The sequence below is a fragment of the Mesoplodon densirostris genome, chromosome 13 (genome assembly GCF_025265405.1).
Source record: "Mesoplodon densirostris isolate mMesDen1 chromosome 13, mMesDen1 primary haplotype, whole genome shotgun sequence".
NCBI lineage: Eukaryota > Metazoa > Chordata > Mammalia > Artiodactyla > Ziphiidae > Mesoplodon > Mesoplodon densirostris.
Genome location: NC_082673.1, coordinates 84,997,697 through 85,014,812, shown reverse-complemented (window position 1 = coordinate 85,014,812; position 17,116 = coordinate 84,997,697). Strand labels below are relative to the sequence as shown.

The 17,116-nt window shown below is 52.5% G+C and overlaps 1 protein-coding gene across 2 annotated transcripts in view; it reads left to right on the top strand.

Moving 5' to 3' along the window:
* NDRG1 (N-myc downstream regulated 1) overlaps positions 1 to 17,116 on the top strand; it is a 57,985-nt gene that overhangs the window by 9,186 nt on the left and 31,683 nt on the right. For both annotated transcript variants that reach the window (XM_060116251.1, XM_060116252.1), the window contains 2 exons: positions 2,954 to 3,034; positions 6,641 to 6,676. In XM_060116251.1, the coding sequence (XP_059972234.1) occupies positions 2,972 to 3,034; positions 6,641 to 6,676 (99 nt within the window). In that variant the 5' untranslated portion in view covers positions 2,954 to 2,971. The remainder of the gene's footprint in view (positions 1 to 2,953; positions 3,035 to 6,640; positions 6,677 to 17,116) is intronic.

The following is a 17,116-nucleotide window of genomic DNA, read 5'->3' as shown; positions in this document are numbered from 1 at the left end:
AGACAATCAATTTTTATGTACTGAACTTCCTTATAAGGTTTCCTTTAGGCAAACAGCTTCTGAACCAAAAGTTTGCGAAGTTTTTGGCTTGAGGCAACAGAGACAGGGTGAGGGCTGGCCTCAAGAGACCTAAGTCGGCAGAGCTGGGTGACAAGCAGGCTGTCTTCTTGCTCCTCCAGTAGCTCAGGGAGGGCGGTGGGGGGCATGGGGAGGGGCGAGGTTCAAGGTGCACTTTCTGCAGTCCATTTGGGCAGCCTTGGTTATTGCGAGCAGTGACCTAGATGGAGGTCCTGGCCAACTCTTCCTGTTGGGACATTTGCAGTTACGGTTATGAGCTACAGGCTGCCCCGGGCCTGCAGGCACCCCCCTGCCCCGGACAAGGAGAACTGGAGCGTCCCTCTGCTTTATCTGGTCTCCCTGAAGACTTCAGGGTCCTGGGGACCTCACTAGCTGCTGCTTGGTCTAGGCCAGGGTGTCTCAGCCTCTTCCCTACTGGGACCAGATAATTCTGCTGCGGGAGCATCTTGTGCACTGTGGGATGATTAGCAGCTGCCCTGGCCTCCACCCACTAGATGCCAGTAGCATTGCCTGGTCACGATGATCAACAATGTCTCCAGACAGCGCCAAATGGAGGGTGAGGGGAAGAATCACCCTCGTTTAGACAAACACCGCGATAGCTCTCCATGGGCTCCGCCCTGAGCCTCCCCAAGACCCTGAGCACGTGGAGGGTGGGGCTCCGGCAGGCGCCTTCACCCAACCCTCCCAAAGCAGCGATTCTCAAATGCTGATGTTTAAGGGATTTGTGCCAGTTTTCAACCCACTGTCTCTTGGGGTCTGGGAAGCTGGGTTGTCGGAAGGAAAAGAAGGTGTGGAGTAAAGAGATTTCTCTGGGAGCACGTTTGGGAAGCCAGGAAGGTTGGACTTGAACTATTTCTTGTTCTGAAAGAGGATGAGGGGGCAGGTAGAGGCCAACAGTCTAGTGGAATCATGGCGTCTGGCAGCCAAGGAGACCTGAGCACACCGGGCTGAACTGCAGTCTGGGATGAGCCCTTATAAATGTAGACCTGTTTTCAAAGCGTTTCACTCTTGTGGTCCAGTGATCACGTAAGAGTGAATTTACGTACAGACATTGCTCTGAAGCTGCACAAAAGCCATTCATCTATCTATTTAACAAGCGAGTTGAGGCCCGACTTTGCACCTGGCTGTGATGCTAGGAGCTACAGGCAGGGAAGGGAAGGGGCCAGGTAGGCTACCTGTCCTAAGGAACTCACACAGGGAGCTGAAGGAGGCCTGCCCGGGCCCGCCCAGGGGGTAGCGGGAGACCCCGACTTCATCCCTGGCTTCTGAAGGAGCCCCTGTGAAATGTAAAGTCCTTTCCCTCTGAGCACGAAGGGTGGCGTTGCCAGAGCCCCGGGCTTCTGGAAGTCTCCCTGGGCAGTGTAGGCGAGGTGTCCCACGGCCAGGGTCTCGGGACCACGAACACGCTGAGTTAGCAAGGCCGACAGACCTTGGCTTTTCATGCCTCCTGCTTCCAAGCTGGCAGCTGCCCAGCTATGTTCACACATATAAAACCGACTTTGTTTTCAGAATGTTCTGGAGCCTGGACTCCAAAGGCTGCATAAAGGCATTCTTGTGGGGCTGGTTATCTACTGGGGAAAATCGTGCCGGGGCCCCAGACCCGAGCATCCCAGGGGATCTGCCCACGGAATGCCACGTACGGCGGCGCAGGGCTGGGGGCCGGGTGGCCGCTGCTCTGTCGCCCGCTGACCTCTGAGAGGTGTGTCACAAAGAGGGCTCTTCTGGGTTCGGGGAGCTGGATGTTCAGAGGAGCCCCGGGCTGGAAGTTCAGACACTTGCATTCTCTCTCTGGCTGTTAACGTCTGCGGGGAGCTTGGGGCGAGGTCCCCGTCCTGGAAAGGAGCAGCGTGAGGGCCGAGGTCGGGCGGCTTTTCACCAAGTACCCGATTCGGAAGGTCTGGGTCTGTGACCTGAGGGTCCCTGGCCTCCTCCTGTCACTTACGTCTTCACGCTGTCTCGTGGGCCTCTGCCTGCAGCACGGAACCCTCATTCTGGGCCCTTTGTGCCTCACCCCGGTACCAGTGGGTGCTTCGTTCTCCCAGTTTGACTGTTCATCCGTAACAAGAAACGTTTATGCCACCAGGTCCTTGATTAGGCAGCCAGGTGTGCTCAGCAACTGTCACCACCCAAGCCTTGCTCCCCAGGGAGTCGATTATGATGGCATTTCCACCGCCCGAACTCTGCTCAGCTTAGCTCTTTTGGTTCTTCTGCACTTGCCTGGGTGTCAGAGCCAAGGAGGACGTCTCCTGCCCCACCCCGACCTCTGCCCCCATCCCTGCCCTCCCCACCCCCGCTCTCCCCCCCCTGCTCTGGCTCATGCAGTGCTTCTTGCCTCGAAAGTCCTTTTCCTTTCAAAACCCTCCTGAGTGTTCAGTGTCAGACCCCTTGGCGTGGAGCAGAATGCCCTGCACAGAGCTGGACACGGGGGCGTCTGCGTGGCCGCCCCTCTGTTGGGGCCCCTCTAGTCTGAGGAGGAAGGAGGAGGAAGCTAGAGCCACGCCTGCCTGTGGCGGGCCTCCGCGCCCTCCGTCCCTCTTTGGTCGTCCAGCTGGGGCTGCCTGCCTTTGGGCTCGGCGATGTGGGTGTCCTTCTAAAATGCAGGGAGAAACGTCCTCGGTGTGGTGGGTGGTCCTGGACTGGGTGTGAGGGCCTGGGTTTGAGTGTAGATGCGTCCGTAAGCCTCAGTTTCCCATCCTAGGCAATCTACTCCCCTGGGTCCCCGGGGGCAAGAGTGGGATGGGATGGGGCGCTGGGTAGGGGGTCGGAGCTGCTGGGCTGTGCAGGTGAAGCCTTGCTCCCTGGCCTCAGATTTGCTCCTTTCTGAAAACATGTCTCAGCAGGAAGCGCTCACCTCCTGGTCTCTGTCCCTTTGTAGGCAGGTGACAGCAAGGACATGTCTCGGGAGCTGCAGGACGTGGACCTCGCTGAGGTGAAGCCTTTGGTGGAGAAAGGCGAGGTGAGTGGAGAGGCCCCTGGCTGACCCCATCCCGTGCCTACTCGTACACGGGCATACGTGTGTGCACAATAGGAACACGCAAGCATGTACACTGCCACGTGTGTATACATGCACACACACGCACATGTCCACTGCTTCCTGGTTTCCACAGGTCACCTTGTCCAGGAATGCAAAGGGACAAGCAGTACCAGTTCAAGTCCCAGCTTGGCTCCCGAGTGCTAAGGCACTGTGGCCAGGCCTCTCGCCCGCCGCTGGCTTTTCTGCCCTCTCCTCACTGATGTCATTTGTGAAGTAAGGACATTGAACCAGAGTTCCTCTAAGCACCTCCACGTCTGTCGTCCTGTGGTTCTAAAACCTGCAGCATGAAGCCCGTTGTCCAGCGACTCTGTCTGCCCCATAGCTTAGAGGTTAAGGCCACATACACTGGGACCAGACTATCTATGTTCAGATCCTGCCTGTGACACCCTGCAGCGTTGTGACCACTGGCAAATCCTTCAACCTCTTTGTGCTCCAGGCCCCCAACTTTAAAAAACAGTGACACTAGGACTTATGTCATGGGGCCAGGGTGAGGATAGAGTGGGTTAATTCTTGTGGAGCTGTTAGAACCCTGTCCGCCCTGAAGGGGACCAGCTTTGCTCATGAGCTCTTGTAGCTACAATTATTACCATCGTTTTGGCCAAAGCTTTCATGTCTACAAGGCCTCCCTGTTGGAAACAGAAGCCCCTGCCCTACAGCCCAGCCTGGCATGATCCATCCTTGACCGGCTGTGGATGGATGTGAAAAGCCTTTTCATTTACATAGTTGACACTGTATTTTTAAACTATGTTCATGTCCCAGTTCTCACGGAGCCTCATAACGGCCGGTGATGAGACACCTTTTTTTTAAAATGTAAAGCTCAGGTTCAAAAGTGCAGTTACTCTAAGGTCAGCTAAATGCTTTTGAAAGTAATAATTAGCATGCATGAGCCACGTCCTGTGTGCCTGTCTCTGGGCCAGTCATACTTCATGGATTTTCTCCTGCTACACGGAAGGATAAGGCTGTGGTTGATTAGAAACTAGGTTCATTGATTGTTCCCATTTTACAGAAGAGGAAGCTGAATCTCCAGGAAGTTAATTTGTCCTCTTAGGTCGGTCACATGTTTACAAATTGTGGGGCATGGAGCCAAGTTCAGGCCAGCTGCCACTGGAATGGGCTTATTTAATTCCTTTATGACTCTGCTAGTGGCCGCTCTGTTTTAGGTCCATTATTTCATGGACTTTTCATTATGAAAGTGGGAGGCAACTTTCTATTTCCCATTATATAGATAAGGAAACTGGTCTTGTTGGGAAGGGAATTGCCCAAGTTCATTTGGGTAGGTGACACAGTTAGTATTAGAAGCCAGGCCAGGCGAAGCTGCAGAATGCTTGAGATCATTCCCATGCTAGGGGTCTGCAAACATGTGCTATAAAGGGCCAGATGGTAATATCTTAGGCTTTGAGGACCACATGGTCTCTGTTGTAACTACTCAGTTTTACCGTTATGGCATGAAAGCAGCCCTAGACAATATGTAAGCAAATGGGCTTTCTGTGTTCCAATAAAACTTTATTTACAAAAAAAAGGTGGAGGAATGGGGAGGGCCATAGTTTGCCAACTATAATACTATTCACTATTCATGCTCCAAATCCATTTCCTCTTCTGTCTGAATCTTTGACACAGTATTGAAAAGCAAACAAACATACCAAAAAAAACCCCTAGGTGATACAAATACATATCAACATATTCTTATCCCTTTTGAAAAACCATATGAAATAGTATACCATGCTTTGCTTTATTTATTTAACCACTTAGGTTGGAGACCTCTCCAACATCAGTCCATAGAGCACTTGCTTCTCTCTTTCCAGTGTCGCAGTGTTCCACCACATTTATTTGACCAGTGCCCTGTATGTGGACACTTGGGTCCACGTTACCATTACCAACAGTGCTGCAGGATGTTCATACGCTCGTTGGATCTTACATGTACATCATTTCATACACATGCAGGTGCAGCTCTAAGGTAAACACCCCAAGTGGCATCGCTGAGTGCAAGGGTAAACGCATTTTTTAAACAGGGCATTTATATATTTTAGGCAGCACAGTGCTACCCTTGGAAAATTTTACTTCTCAAACAAACATCTAAAAGATTATCAACTCCAGGTTACATGTCAGTCTGTCTCTAAGTAGAGATTGACCCTTTCTTTCAAGGTTTAGATCGAAGTAAACCTTCCAATTCCTTAGATTGACTCAGCAAAGCGTTTTTAATTAGGTTTGCTATTGGGAAGTTCTTCCTGATGTCTGTCCTCAATCTCCATGACATCTGCACTCTTGTTAACATATTGAAGGTTAGGATTGTTCAGAATAGCTTTTCTACTCCCTCCTAGCAACACACACACACACACACACACACACACACACACACACACACACACGAAGTATTTTTGGCCACATTTGCTTCCACCTGAATTTATCAAACCCCTAATGTTCTTAACCCCAGCCCCATGGGGTGTGAAGCTATTTTAATCTCCCTCAGCAGGCGGTTGTTACAATCTTATCTTCCAACCCCTGGCTATCCCAAGGGGTCCTCCTTCCCCTTCCTTCACCTCTTTTGCCTTTTGCTCTGCTGAGCTGTTTTCTTTCATGGTGGGTAGTGGTGGGTCTAGCTGGGCCTCCGCTTTCAGCGGGTGTTGGAACTCCATCTCTGAGCTGAGAAGAAAGCATGCCAGTAACATCTCTTGGAAACTTTGGCCCAGGGTGGCTCCAACTTCAACGCTGAGCTGTACTTTCACTGCTACCCAGGGGACAAGGGCCCCTTTCCTGTCTTCCTGGGCTTAGCCTGCCAGTGTCAGCTCTGGTGAAAGATGGAATTTGGGCTGGACACTCAGAATTGTTGGATTGAGGGAAATGCTCTGTTCTCCTCTTCCACCCATGAGAGATTGGATTTTAATCTAGATGATAGGCTGTCGTGGAAGAAATTTAAAGGCAGTAACATGGTCAGGTTTGAGCTTTAAAAGTGTAGCACATAGATGGAGACAGAGAGATCAGTTACTAGGCAATTACAATCCTGTATCTCTCAAGCTTGTGGTCAGCTTAGACCTTCAGATCTTTTTTTCACTAAGGCTGCAGTCAAAAAGGAATCCAGGGGCCTCCCTGGTGGCGCAAGTGGTTGAGAGTCCGCCTGCCGATGCAGGGGATACGGGTTCGTGCCCCGGTCTGGGAGGATCCCATATGCCGCGGAGCGGCTGGGCCCGTGAGCCATGGCCGCTGAGCCTGCGCGTCCGGAGCCTGCGCGTCCGGAGCCTGTGCTCCGCAACGGGGGAGGCCACAACAGTGAGAGGCCCGCATACCGCAAAAAAAAAAAAAAAAAAAAAAAAAAAAAAAAAAAAAAAGGAATCCATCTACAGTGTCTACTCTTCTGCTGGACTGCTATTCTTTGAGATGAAAAGTCTCTCTCTGTAAGGCATTAGAGAGGCCCCACAAAGGACATAGGATAGATATAACAGGCTCAGGGCATGGAGAGGTCCGTGTGTTCTGACATTATTTCTCTGCCCCGGGAAACTGATGAAACTGACCATCTCTCTTGTCTTTCCACAGACCATCACTGGCCTCCTGCAAGAGTTTGATGTTCAGGCAAGTAGAAGACGTGGCTTCCCTTCCCCCTTTCCTACTCTGTCTTCTCTCTTTTCCTCTTTCTTCCATTGGTTGGATCAGTGTTCAGATGTTAGGGGTAAGGGGAGAGAAGGAAGTGGCCTCAGCTGATTCCCCACACTCAGCTTCTCTCTCCGGAGAGAAGTGCGTTTGAGTTCTGGCCAAGGGCGTAGGAGCCAGTTACCCCCTGTGAAAGCAGGACAGATATCCAGCCCCCTTCAACCCTGCAGAGCTGGGCAGAGCTGTGGGGCATGTACGGAGGAAATGACAAGACACTGAGTGGGCTTGGGACCGCGCGATGGGAAGGAATGGAGGAAGCAGAGGCTTGATGTTCTTGGCTCTGCCTGGGAAAGTGAAACCAGCCTTCTCTGTGGTTTTCTGGCCCCATCTCTGCTCCAGGTTGATATGAGAGCAAGGTGGGAGGTGCATCTGAAGGTTTGTCCAAGAACAAATTTTGGGGAGAGTGGGTTGGCTTCTCATGGCCCAGGGGCGGGTCAGAACCTCAGGAACTGTAAATCCTGGACTCATTATCCCAAAGCTGCACGGGCCCCATGCTGTGCCAGGTCCTGGGGGTGGAGCCGGAAGCCTGAGCACATCCGGGTCTTGTGGGCTTCCCGGAGAAGACAGGACCGAAGACAGACCAGATGCAGGCCGTTACGCTCACCTGGACCTCTGCCTGCACATCACACAGGTGCCCCGGCTTCCGGCCCATTCTGAGCCCTGCGTCTCCATCATACCTTTCACCCCCTCCCCACCCCAAATAGCTCACTCATCCTCCTGAGTCTCGTATTTCAACGATCGGCCCACCATCCACCAGAGGTTGGGAATCTTGGCGTTGTCTTTGGAAGGAAGGTGTAAGAGGGAGAGGGGTTGGAAACGTCGCTGGTGTGAACTCAGCCAGGGAGGTGAATGTGCGAAGAGCACAGTCAAGGTGTGTGGGCCTTAGTGCACTTATGCGTCATCCTGGCTATACCTGGAGACCCCCCTGACCCGCGCCCGTGGAACCCACGGGGTGTGTCCGAGGGGTTGGTTTCTGTCCGGCCGTTTGTTCTCTGAGGCCAACACATCCTACTGTGTAACATTGACTTGTACAGAGCACACTTACTACACCACCACTGTGCACCAGGCCCTGGACATCCAGACGTGCGGCACCTGAACTCTGCAGGGGACGACACCCCCCTGAACCCCAGCAGCGCTAGGCAGTCGGGATTACTGTCTCCATTCTTAAAGCTGGGGAACCAGGCTCAGAGGTTAAGCATGCCTGGCCCTCAGTTGCACGGCCAGCACAGTGCCCTGTGTGATTTGACCATGAAACCTGCTTTTACAGCCTCCTAGCAGCGTCTGTGTCAGGGCCAAGAGCAGGCAGCCTGAGCAAGGGTTAGCAGCCACCACGTGCCATTTACTTAAGGGCGGTGTTGGCTTGGCTTGAAGGCGACTCCGTGAGCTGGCAGGGGTGCCGCCTGCCTGAGGGAGGGACCAGCCTGGGGCCCTCTCGCCTCCCTCGCTGCCAGTGGGCGTCTGGGGCAGGCTGCAGGGACAAGCCTGGGCTGGGGCAGGTCATTTCCACCCCAGGGCTTTGTGATTAAAAGCAGCTGAGCCTGGAGATGCCCTCTCACCCCCCAGGAGCAGCTCTCTGACCCATCAGCCCTGGGTTTATAGCATCACTGCTGTCCCAGCCTTGGTGCATCTGCAGTGGATGAATTCAGATCAGGGCTGGCATCTCCCCATTTTATGAATGAAGAAACTGAGCCACCCAGACGGTGAAACTTGCCACAGTCAGGCCACAGCTGAGATGTCATGGCATCTTGAACAAAAGTATCTTTTTTTCCCTCTTTTTTGAGTCAGGCCAACCGGATTTAATTCTAGCTGACCCTTTCAAGGTGTGTGCCCTTGAACAAGTTACTCAACTCTTCTGAGCCTCCCTTACCCATCATCTGTAAAATTAATAAAACAGTAAGAATGACTGATTCTGAGCCCTTACTATGTGCCAGGCACTGTTCTAAGCATGCCGCCTTTACTTTACTTTAATTTAATTAAGTGCGCTCATTTACTCTTTGCAGGAGCCCTGGGTGTGGGTTCTGGTATCATCTTATTACAGATGAGTGGTGCCTCCAGGTCATGCAGACAGGGAGGCCCCCCAGACCTCAGGGCCCCCTCCCCGTCTCTCCCGGCTGTAACTCAGACACCAGTGCTGTTCACAGCGGCACTTGCTGCTCAGAAAGCAGAGGCCATACTCTCTGCAAGAATGCAGGTTATAGGCATGGATGGACATGTGGAAGTGACCCTTAGACTCCGGGCTCTGGGGACCCCCTGAGCCACCAGCTCCCCCTGCACATGTCCCCGGAGGTGGGAGGAAATGTGGTCAGACCTCCAGGCACACTTTCTCCTCTGGGGTCACTGCTGGTGGGGGCTCAGCGGGGTGGTCTTGACTGAGCCTGCAGCCCTACTAGAGCTGGAAGCCAGGCCACCCGGTGGGTTCAGCCCACCTTTGTGCAGAGGAACAGAGAGGGACCTGGGATGGGTAGGACTAGGACAACTCCCTGGGTCCAAGACTGAACCAGGAGGCGGGGCTATGAGTAACTCAGGCCCAGGACAATGGCTAGTCACCCAGCCCCACCCATCACCGACCGTGTCTGGTTCGTTTGTCCCACTGTGACTCAGACGGTCAGCTCCCTGCACCTTCTAGGCCATCAAAGGATGGGAGGACACGAACCCATCACTTCACTGGCTGCATCGGCACCCAGAACACAGACCTTGGTCTTCAAGGAGCGCTTGGTCTCGTGGGACATGGCCTCTGGTTCTACTCTTTGTTATACTTGTTTAAGAAGAAGAGAGTCAGGGTTCGGACGTCACTTGCCTGAGGTCCCCTGCAGTGACAGGAAGGGGGCACCAGACCCCGGGCCTTCCCCCTTCCATCCCTGAGAGCTTCCCGTTCTGCCAACGCCTGATGAGGCTGGTTTAACGGTGCTTCCTGCGAGCCAGGCCCTGTGCTAAGGGCTTCCCGGCCAATATCTCATTTAACTCCTCAACAACAGCATAAGCAGAGGTACCGTTATCTTCATCGTTCAATGGGGAAACTGAGGCCGGAGGCTGGGACTGGACATCCCACCCAGGTCTGTCTGAGCAGGAAGGAAGCCCGTGCTCTCACTGTGCCGCTCACGGGCCGAGGTCTCTGCCTCTCCCGTCCCCGGGCCAGAGCTCCGCCCGCTGGTCTCTTGTCTCACAGGGCACTGGGCACATGGGGGTGCTCTGGGAAAGTGGGAGGTGAATAGGTTGTCTCCAGGCGTCCCAGGTTTGGCTCACCCAGCCCCTCAGTTTACAGCTGGGGAAGCTGAAGGACGGAGAAAGAGGGGAATCGTTTGTCCAGGGTTGTGAGGTGCGGGCAGCTGAGGGTGATGACATCTGATCCTCTGTCTGATCGTTTCCCACCCTCGTGAGAACAGGGAGAGATGAGTGACAGGGCAGTAGAGCTGCAGGGATGCAGCAGCTGCGGCAGCCGTGACTGTCTGATGGGCTCTGGGGGCTGTGAAGCTTGAGTGGCAGCCCCAGGGGCTGGCTGATCATTCGGGGCTGGGCTGGGCGGGGCTCCGGGCAGGGAGACTAACGTACTTTCTCTGTCACTGAAATGTCAGCTCTTGGTCCCGCTCCCGCCACCGAAGCAGCTATCCCCTCTGTGGTTTTGTCCTCCTGCAGCAGCCTTGTGATGTCCCTCCTCCCCAAGGTCAAGGCCACAGATTCACTCAGACTCGAGAGCCGGGTTTGCCCTTTCTTGGCTATTTGACCCAGAGCAAGATGCTTCACCTCCCTTCAGCCTCAGTTTCCTCATCTGTGAAATGGGGAAAGTCGCTCCAGCCTTGTGTAGAGAGGACAGTGACGGAGGGGAACCCTGATGTGATGTTTCCCGATCAGTATTGGTCCAATAACACACCCGGTCTACCAACTCTATCATGAAGTTTTTCCAATTTTTATTTTTGTGTGTGTGGTGAAACACATACAACATAAAATTTACCATCCTAACCATTTTTAAGTGTCCACACTTCAGTGGCATAAAGTACATTCATAATATAGTGCCACCATTACTTCCATCCATCTCAGAACTCTTTCTTTTTTAAAAAAAAATTTAAATTAACTTTTTTATTGAAATATAGTTGATTTACAAAATTGCATTAATTTCTGCTGCACAGCAAAGAGACTCAGTTATACAAGTTTATACACTCCTTTATTACGTTCTTTTCCATTATGCTTTATCCCGGGTTATTGAATAGAGTTCCCTGTACTCTACAGTAGGACCTTGGTGTTTATCTATTCTATATGTAATAGTTTGCATCTGCTAACCCCCAACACCCAGTCCATCCCTCTCCCACCCCCTTCCCCTTGCCAACATCCAGAACGCTTTCCATCTTGCAAAACTGTAACTCTGTCTCCATGAAACACTAATTCCCCATTCCCCTCCCCCCAGCCTCTGGGAACCACCATTCTGCTTTCCGTTTCTAAGAATTTAATTACTCTAAGTAGCTCACGTAAGTGGCATCGCACAGTGTTCGTCCTTTTGTGATTGGCTTCTTTCACCTAATGTCACGTCAGATAAGCTTCATCCACGCTGTAGCCTGTGTCAGAATGTCTTTCCTTTTTAAGGCTGAGTAATACTCCTCTATATGTCTAGACTGAATTTTAATTATCCTTTCATCCACCAGTGGACACTTGGGTTGCTTCCACCCTTCTGCTGCTATGAATAGTGCTGCTGTGATCATGGGTGTGCAGCATCTGTCCAAGACTCTGCTTTCAGTCCTTTGGGGTACGTACCCAGAAGTGGAATTGTTGGGTCCTGTGGTTATTGTAGATTTCTAAAATTTGGGTCATTCAAGAAACCTGGAAAACATAGTTTGTCTCTTCTCTGTGAAGATAATTCCTCGCTTCTGTGTCACTCTTGACAGTTTGCCAAGCGCTGTTATGCACTCCCTTCTCCGGGCACAGGTAGTAGCAGGAGCAGGGAACAGGAGTTTGGTCCCTGCGCAGGCAAACTTGAAGGTGGCTAAGGCTGCAGTGGGCGGGCGGCCACGTCCTCTCAACATCAGCAGAGTGGCAACCTGAAGACCACAGAGGTTAGCCTCGGCGAGGGGCTGGGGAGGCAGGATACGGCTCATCAACCTCGTGCCCCAGCCTGGGCTGAGCCCTCCCAGTGAATCCCAGAGCTGTCCTGGGAGGTGGATGCGTTTTCCCAATTGTGCGTTCCTTTGTTCCTTGAACAAATGCCTGCTCTGTGCCTGGCATCGTCTTAGGTGCTGGGGATACTGGAATGAGCCTGACAGGCAGTGAGCCCTCTTTCCAGGGGCTTCAGTTCTAAACGAATAGCTCACACCATTCCCAGCGTGTTGCCCTGTTTTGCTTTCCTACTGCTCACAACGAGCTCTGTCTTCATCTGACAGATGGAGAGCCTGAGCGCAGAGAGGTTCAGTTGCTTGCCTGAGGTCACGGGGTGGGAGAGGGGTAGGGCTAGGATTGCACCCAGCCTCCTGACTCCCTAGAAGGGGGAGGCAACACACATGAAAGATTCAGCAAAATGACAACCCCAGCTACTGTAGGGGCTTGGAAGACGATGGTGCAGGTTGATGAGATGGGGCAGGTTTTCGGTTAAGGGGTCGGGAAAGGCTTTTGGAGGAGGTGACATTGGACTGAGACCTGAGTGATTTATGAAGTCATATGACAGGAGAAGATTAGGGACCGATCACCCATGCAGAGGCATTGGCACATGCAGAGGTCCCTCTGGCTTGGATTCTGAGTCCTCCAGGGGCGAAATGTATTCTTCCTGTAAGCTGTTAATAGGATCCATCTTACAAATGAATCACAATATTTGAGCTGCATCCGAGTGCCGAGTGACACTTTGTCAAGGTTGTTTCCAAAAAGATCTTTGGATAAAACTGTGTTCATTTAGATCTGGCTACTAGATCTTGTTGACTCATGATATCTGTGAAGGTTTCCTCCAGATTTCCAGCAGTCTCTAAAATCATGGGCGTGGGTTGCTGAAGGATGTCCTTCAGAGGATGCCGTGCGCCGTGATGGCTGATGTTCTCTGGGTCACAGGGCCGGGAGCAGAGACTGACAGCACCTTGGTCAAGGGTGGCTGCAGAGCGTACCAGCCCGGAGACTCTCCCACACACCCTGACCTTGGATTCATGCGGGAGCTCCTGCAACATGATGGTCTCCTGCCTGCTGTGGGCTTCAGCTTCTCTGAGCAGCCAGGCGAGGGCCCAGGCCTTCCCAGCGGCTTTTGTTGAATCTTTTGGGTCTTTGTACCCTCATGCCTTCTTGACAGATGAGGAAACTGAGGCTTTCCCATGGCCAGCAACTGTGCAGGGGCTGCATCGAACACAACTCCACCCCAGATCAGCTCTCTCAACCACTACATGTACTGCAGTGCTAGATTCTAGGTCACCTCTGCCATTTCTATCCAAAAAGATCTGGCCAGGTAGATAATCTGGACAGTGCTATGGTGGGTTTATGTTCAAGCCCTTGACGGGGAGCTGCTATAAGGACCCGAGAACTTTCATGCCTCAACGGCAGCCCACTTTCCTCTGTTCATTTAGTTGGTCCTTACGGCTCATGGAATCAGGGCCCTGTCTGGGCAGCGCTTTGGGAGTTGAGTTTAAGGAGGCTGAGCTGCCTCACTGTGTGTGTCCAAAAGCAGCCAATGTTATTTTTTGAGGGGTGTTTGGTGCTTCAGCATTTTGACTAAATCGGGCAGACTCGTTTCCTTTCCCAAAGTGGTCGAGAATTTTTTTTTGCATGAATCAAAATACGCACTGTTAGCCCAGAGGTCCTCAGTGAGAAGCAGCTCCAGAGCTGCTGTCTTAGGAGACAGCTTAGCTGCCAGAGCAGATGGGATCTCGGCCTTATCTCTTCTGGCCTGACGTCACCTTAGGATGGGCAGCTCTCGAGACCCTACTTTGTCCCCCCTTGGAGAGGCTCTGGAGCCCTCAGAGCACAGAGCTGGGTGGGCAGCTGGCCTGAGGTGCTGGGGCTGCAGGAAGGAAGTGGTTTGATCTGACTCTGCAGAGAAGGTTCTGGCATCAGACTAGGCAGTTGTGTTTGCAAATCTGATGAGTGGGGAAAGTGAGAGTATTTTGGGTTCTGGTTTATTTTCTTCGGCTAGAATTCTAGAATCCAAGAATATCAGAGCTGGCAGATGCTTTATTATCCAGCCCTACCCCTTCTGCTCCAGGTGGGGAGACTTTGTGGAAGGCCACTGAGGGGAGGGAAGAGGTGGGAAGGGAGCAAATGGGTATTTGCGTGCCCACCCATTGTCTCAGGGCTTCCCTGCCAAGGTGGGAAATGATACTCTCCTTAGCAGATGAGAGACCAGCTTGGAGATGTTAAGAAACTCTTCAAAGGGTACTATTGAGATAGTCCTAAATTTGGTCCATCTGACTCTTAGATACATACTAAACCCTGGGAGTCGTAAGAGCTGGTGTATCTTGAGCGTTAGCTGTTTGTCAGAAACTGTACCGCCGTCTCTTCCTGCATCATCTCACTTAATCCTCAAAACAACCCTTTAAAAGAGGTTTTGTTGCCAACCACGCTGAAGAGACGAGGGTTTAAGGGACTTGCCCAGTGTCACACGGTGATGGGATAGATGGCAACGCTTGACTCAGTGTGGAGCCAAAGGCCATATAAGTGGGGGCGGGGGGTGGGTAGGGCAGCGTGGGGACAGCAGAGTTGAGTCCACTGCTCGTCACTCCCCGCTCAGGGGCTGGGTAACTTCCTTTGGCCCCAAATCTCCTCTCCTGGCGCTATTTCTAATTCCTTCCACCTGGATCTTTAGTTATTTGGATGGTTTGATTTGATTCGGTTTCCATAGGAATCTGTGTTTGTGTGCTCACCAGGGATGTCCGGGCAATGAGCTGATGTTACCCACAGGGCCTCTGGGTGGAGGGGATAGAGGGGGCTGGGGCAGGAGGGGCAGTGGGCCGGAGGGTCTCCTGGGGTCTGGCTCCTGCCCTGGAGCTCCCAGTCTGGTGGAGCTGGGCCAGGGGGGACGTCTGATCCCCATTGTGTGGGTGCTGATTTTTTTTTTTCCCGTCTCTTGGAAGCAGATCAGCTCACAGGGAAAATGGAAATGGTGACCTTTTACGAATTTCTTTCTTTGCACACGATCGCTTCTTGTTTTCCTGCCCCCTGACTGAAGGTGGGCAGACCTCGGAGGCTTGGAAATCCTCAACCCACCATTTCCCATCCCCGCCTGCCCCCAGCCTCACTTCTGAGAAAGCCGTTGGGACTTAGAGCAAACTCCGAGTGACAGATGGCAGCGGCAGGCATCTGGGTCAGTGCCAAGGGAGGCTTTGCCTCTTCTGCCCTCCTCTGTGGGCTTCCTGGGAATGCCCTCCCGGTGGAGGGGACGGAACACCCCGCCCGACAGCATCGGCTCCGATGGGCTTCCCAGGTCGGTCCAGCCCAGGCCATCAGGCTGACCTAGTGTAGACGCACATCTCCTGGTGTTGCAAAATAGATACAGTGGACAGAAGCGGGTTCAGATCAGCTTTCCCTCTGCTAGCCCTGCGTTCTTGGCTAGTCACCTGACTTCCTAGGGGCTTAGTCTTCTAATCTGTAAAAATGGGAGTAGTAGCACTGTCCCCAGGGTGTCACGACTGTGACCTAAACACAGCCTCAGACTCAGCATACGGGCCTCCTTTGCCTCCCTCTGCTCCGTGGATGGCCCTGCTTCCACTCTTCCTCTTTTCCCTAATCCAAGAGAGACTTTCCTCCTGATTCTTTCTTGCTTGGAGAATCGCCGTCCTCACGTGGGTTCCAGCTTCCCGCTGTGTTCCCAGGCTGGCACCCTTTCCCGCGCCACAGATCATTTCCTGACTATAACTTTTCTGTTTCTTGATGTGATGTGACACCATTAAAGGACGCTGAGGAACGGAGGGAGCTTGACCGTTTTGAGGTCTTCTTCTCTTCTAGGTGTCCCGGTGGGCCAGGTATCAGGACTCAGAGGCCCAAGGGCCTGTCCGGAATCTTAACTCTGTTACGTGCAGCTGTGTACCTTTGGGTGCTAGGCTTCAGCCCTGGAGGCTGGCTTTTGCCATCTGTGAAATGGCTGTCCTGAGAGCACCAGGGCCAGACATGGGTTTTTTTGGTTTTTTTGTTTTTTTGCATCTGTATGCCATTTATATTATTATATATATATATATATATATATTTTTTTTTTTTTTTTTTTACATCTTTATTGGAGTATAATTGCTTTACAATGGTGTGTTAGTTTCTGCTTTATAACAAAGTGAATCAGTTACACATATACATACGTTCCCATATCTCTTCCCTCTTGCGTCTCCCTCCCTCCCACCCTCCCTATCCCACCCCTCTAGGTGGTCACAAAGCACCGAGCTGATCTCCCTGTGCTATGCGGCTGCTTCCCACTAGCTATCTACCTTACGTTTGGTAGTGTATATATGTCCATGCCTCTCTCTCACTTTGTCCCAGCTTACTCCTCCCCCTCCCCGTATCCTCAAGTCCATTCTCAAGTAGGTCTGTGTCTCCGTTCCCGTCTTACCCCTAGGTTCTTCATGACATTTTTTTTTTCTCTTCAATTCCATATATGTGTGTCAGCATACGGTGTTTGTCTTTCTCTTTCTGACTTACTTCATGGTGTTTGTCCGGTAAGGGGATGGCTGCCCTCCTATGCAAATACGACTGTGCTCCTTCCACACACGTACCCTCCCCTCTCAGTCTTCATAATCCATGTGCTCCTTACTGAATGGTCAGGACAAGATCAGTGGCTCAGCCAGGCCTCCCCTCCCCCACTGCGGGCACAGGAGATGGACTGGGAAGATGGGGGGAGGGGTTATTCCACATAAAGCTGGTGGTGGGGCAAGCCCCTGGCATTTTCTCTGGAGCCTCTGTTCTCATGATTTGCCTTGCTTGCCTCAGCAAGCCTTGACTTAATGCTACGTCTGATGAGCCTAAATCAGCTTTCTTTGCCTGCTGTTCCAAAGGGTGCCCTCTGCCCTCAGGCTGTGCCTTGACCAAGGCTTGCTAGATGGAGGGGAGGGGCGGCCCAGCACGCCAGCTGACTTAGGGCCTGGGTAAGTGTGTCATCCTCTTAGAGTCCAAAGCCTCAGCGTCTCCCTAGGGCCTGCTGGGCGGGCGGATTATGGAGGGAGGTGCAGCAGCTGGTCTCAGAGCTCTCCTAGATCATCCAACCAGTTGCCTTAAACCCTGGGGACTGGTCGCTGTGGCTACACAGGAATCGTCTCTGGGGTGGGCATCTGTAACAGCCAGCACGGAGGGAAACGCTGCAATTTCCAATACACTTTCTGGTCCCTACTGAAAGTCTTGGGAGCAGCTCCACAAGCAGAAGGGTTCGTTACTGACCTCAGTTTACAGCTGAGGGAAGGAATTCTCAGAGAAGTCCGGTAACTTGGCCAA